Source organism: Cryptotermes secundus, unplaced genomic scaffold (genome assembly GCF_002891405.2).
Source record: "Cryptotermes secundus unplaced genomic scaffold, Csec_1.0 scaffold215, whole genome shotgun sequence".
Taxonomy (NCBI): Eukaryota; Metazoa; Arthropoda; class Insecta; order Blattodea; family Kalotermitidae; genus Cryptotermes; species Cryptotermes secundus.
Window position 1 is genome coordinate 75,872 of NW_019743150.1, and position 4,532 is coordinate 80,403.

Here is a 4,532-nt window from a genome sequence, read left to right on the forward strand (position 1 = left end):
AAGAAGACGTAAGAAGATGCTGGATGACCTTGGGGACAGAAGAGGATACTGTCATTTGAAGGAGAAAGCTCTAGATCTCATTAAGTGGAGGAATTGTTTTGAAAGAGACTGTGGACCTGTCGACTTGACAGATTACTGATGATGATGAGCTTCTAAGTGTAGTCTCATGAACGCACACAACCACTGTCTCAGTTAAGTCTTAATTTAGAATTGCGTATTTCGTAATGTATTTCTATTCATGAAAATTCCCATCTTCTAGGGTATATCGTCGTGTAATCCGTTTCGAAGGAACATATCGCCTCCATCTTCAGGATCGAAAATCAGCCGCGCAAGAAACCAGCTAGAATAGGTGGCTAGGCAAAATGAACTCTCAGTCATGATGGTAATTATATAGGGAACAGAGGGTGCGATGGAGGGCTATTGCCCATTCCCCATTGGCTGGCTACTCTTCCTTGCCTATTCATAATTAACAGCATGATAATTTATGTTTTTCACCGGATATTATTATGGTGTTCAACTCAGAGGATGAAATGAGTGTAGCATGTAGCACGCATGGGACGAATGAGAAGTCTATACAATGTTTTGATCGGAAAACCTGAAGTAAAGAGACTAGTTGATAGACCTAGGCGTAGATTGGAAGATGATACTGTATTTTTTTTCCTTTTGCGCTACAGCCCCGATTTGGGCTTTGGCCTACCTCCATGAAACTCTCCGTTTCACTTCGGTTTACTAGATCTTAGCGCATTCGGTAGGTCTCCTTTGGCGGGTGATCATCTCGTCGCAAGGCCTCTACCTGTACACAAACAGAATATCCATACCTTGTGTGGGATTTGAACCCATGATCCCGGCTTCCGAGCGAATGAAGACAGTACATGCTTTAGACCACTCGGCTACTGTGACCGGCAGTGTATAAGAATAATGTATAAGAATTCAGTTAGTACATCACAGGAAACAGATCCGAACCCACGATCCCGGCTTCAGGGCGAACGAAGACAGTACATGCCTTAGACCGCTCGGCTACCGTGACCGGCAGTGTATAAGAATAATGTAACGTGTTTCGTTACTGAATAGGCCGTAGAGATGGTTAATTGGTTTATTTAACAATCTTCAAATAACGGCCAAATCCATACCATCCCTATCGTATTTCCTTAAGATTAATTTTAATATTATCCTCCCACCTACATCTAGGTCTTTCTGCTGGTCTACTTCCTTCTGAATTGCTCGCCATTCCATACGTTAGCAATATACAAGACAGTTTCATACGATCATCTTTCATCAGCACGAGGCTCACAACCACAAGAACTTCAACACGAAACTAACAGCGATAGAGCATTGCGAGAGCCTGCGCCACAGCACGCCATACTGTACAAAGCTATGTTACAACCAATTCAACAGTTTGTATCCATCGGTCATAATTAAAGCATTCTAATAAGTAGGAAATATCACAAAACCCAACACTCGCCAGTATGGGATCACATTCGAAAGATCTCCAATACAAAATCCACAACGATAAAACTCGGCAACAGCCTGCGCTACATCGCGGCATAGCTCAAGTGGTTAGTCGCTGGCTTCCCACCGCGGCAGCCCGGGTTCGATCCCGGGTCTAGTCAAGTGGGATTTATGGTGGACAAAGTGGCGCTGCGGCGGGTTTTATCCGAGTACTTCGGTTTCACCTGCCAGTCCTCATTGCATCAAATTCTCCATCATCATAATCACCCGGGGCAGGTACAATAGTTCAATCAGTGGCCGCCGTGGGGAGTGGACCCAACTGGATTCCACCCCCCACCCCGCCACTAAGCGAATAAAAAAAAACAACGCGGAATAAGTTTACATCACAAGTAATTTAACAGTTTTACGTTCGTCGATTCAAATTTAAAGCATTTTAACTAATAAAAAAATTGTAACCACATTTTATTCAGTTTCAGTCTCACAATGTATGTATAATTCTAGAATATATGCAGTTTCTACAATTACGATAGGTTTCGGACATTATTTCTTGCCTTCATCAGGTTGTGTTCATACAGTAATTTTCAGCTTTCTCTCCTATTTCCTTTCCATTGACCAGTGTTTAGAACTAAAAACCTACATCATAAGCAACAATATGGCTTCCCTCGTTTCTAAACATTGGCCAATGGAGAGCAGAGCGTGAGAGTGATTATATGAATACTACCTGAAGATGGCCACAATTACTGCCCGAAACATGTCGTAATTATAGAAACTGTATAGTTCCCATGCCGGTCACGGGATCCGAGCGGTCTAAAGCATGTGTTTAGGCAGATGCATTGCGACGAGCTGATCACCCGTCCAAGGAGTCCTACCGTCTGTAAAATGTTCACGAAACTGATAATCAGAGGCCAGGGCCCAAGGGGGCTGTAGAGTAAGTGAAAAAGAAAATAGATCTCATAGAATTATACATGTATTGTGAGACTGAAACTAAATAAAACATTCTACAGGCAATATAACGCTAAAATATAATATTACTCATATCCACATATTTGACATGTTAATATTTGATGAGTACAAAGGCATTAATATGTTAATGACAGACAATATAAAATACATCACTGCTGGACAGTAAACTAAATGCTATAGGAACGTTTATGTATATGATCTTACCTTTATTCCCGGGCTGTTTTTTGAGCTCCATAAGCCAGCGTGTGGGCCGCGGGAGACGCGTGGCTCGCATACTCAGCTTGGCCATATCCCGTGCCGCTATATCCAGCAGCGCCCCTATTCCAGCCTCCGCCGCCGTGACTCGAGTACGTGTCATACACCTCGTTGTGTGGGTGCCGGGACCACTGGCCCAGCAGTTTCTGTAAGGCCACAAACGCCGAGATGGCGAGCGAGATCAGGCTGACGAAGATGGCTTTCTTGGCGATAAAGGTTATGGCAAGGGACGCCAAGGCCAAGAAGATGACTGCCTTCAGCTTCAAGCCAATCAGAATCGGTATCAGATTCTTCAGCAATTTCTTCTTGCCGCGAGCTGCAAAATGAAACCAAACGTGTCACTGTGCGAGGGCAAGCCTGGAGAAACTGACCCGAAAAGTGTAGCTTCGTTATATCATCAATCATCATTAATCTTCAGGTTATAAATGCGTTTAGTTCCGTAGGACACAAGGGCTGTATATCCATGACTGAAATTACAACAGGAATTAGAAACAAGAAGTTCTGGCAAGAACTAATCGCCTACTTTCCTTTAATACGGAACGGACCGCATAGAAAACGACACCTCAAACAATTCTTCGTTGCCGCGGGAACGTCTTTACTTTTTTCTTGCCTAACAACGGTAAGGGGATACACAGACACACGTCCAACAATTATTCTATTGTTGAGTGCATTTATTAGCGCGGGAACATGTTTACCGAGCCTTTGTCTAGCAATTTAATATGCGATACACTTTAGTCAGCCTTCGTTTTGAACCAATATGAGGGATACACATACAGAGACACACAGACTAACTATTTTTTTTATTGCTAGTGGGATGGGACTAAGTCCCTTGTACTGCGGCCACTTCTGGCCTATTGTACCAGCCCCAGATGATAGGTGAGGGTGATTGTGGAGCAATTGGTGGAATGAAGATTGGCAGGGGAAACCGAAGGATTCGGAGAAAACCTGACCCAGCGCCACTTTGTCCACCACAAATCCTACTTGACCAGACCTGGGATCGAACCCGAGCCGCCGCAGTGGGAAGCCAGCAACTAACCACTTGAGCTATGGCGCGGCCCAATTAACTAACTAACTAATTACATTGAGCTAACTCCTTCTTGGGAAGCTGCCGGTCTCTCATTTACTCAAGGATTTCCCATCTTATACGAGTACATACGTACATAGTACATATGAAAAAGTAAAGCTAACAGGCCGTGGAGGCCCATAGGGCTGTGAGACGTTGAGGCTCCCACATGTTCTAGACAGTCGGCTCGCAGATGTTGGTGATGTCAGCCTTACGCGCTGGCCGCCCCTTACCCCCAGGAAGATTGGTGGTACTCATTTATGTTAGAGGCTGAGTCAACCCCAGTACCATAGTGCTGCTGAAAGGATTAGATCAATTGAGAAATGCAAGGACCTCATCGCTAATAATTTTCTTTAGCGTCTTCAGTACATCATGCTGTACAGTACTGGGCAAATGTTCATAAACGACCGTATAATTAGTAATACACCTGTGTATACCTTGTTGTATGTACACAATTTGTTTTGTATTGTTCTTTTTATGTATAGTCTTTCCTTGTCTGTATCAGTGTAAGATCTACTGACACCCGGTGAACACCCAGTTGAAGTAAATGATAATAATAATAATTAATAATTCAATTCAGTTCTTTCTTATTTGTGTGCCGAGTCAGCAGCCGCAAAGCCAATTACAGACAGAGCACAGGGTAGATACAAGTAATTACATTATGGACAAACACTACATAAAGTCAAAGGCAAATTACCTGCAAGCACTGAAGGAAAGCACAATAATGCAGACAAGTAAACAAACAAACAAACAACAACAACAACAATAATAATAATAATAATAATAATAATAATAATAATAA

General features: G+C 43.0%; 2 protein-coding genes across 2 annotated transcripts in view; one reads left to right on the forward strand and one right to left on the reverse strand.

The window, feature by feature from the left end:
- LOC111873806 (zinc finger protein 271) overlaps positions 1-4,532 on the forward strand; it is a 179,658-nt gene that overhangs the window by 66,963 nt on the left and 108,163 nt on the right. The window lies entirely within an intron of this gene.
- Positions 1-4,532, reverse strand: part of LOC111873815 — a 9,909-nt gene that overhangs the window by 2,496 nt on the left and 2,881 nt on the right. The window contains exon 2 of the mRNA XM_023868800.2: positions 2,617-2,983. Coding sequence (XP_023724568.1) covers positions 2,619-2,983 — 365 coding nt within the window. The 3' untranslated portion in view covers positions 2,617-2,618. The remainder of the gene's footprint in view (positions 1-2,616; positions 2,984-4,532) is intronic.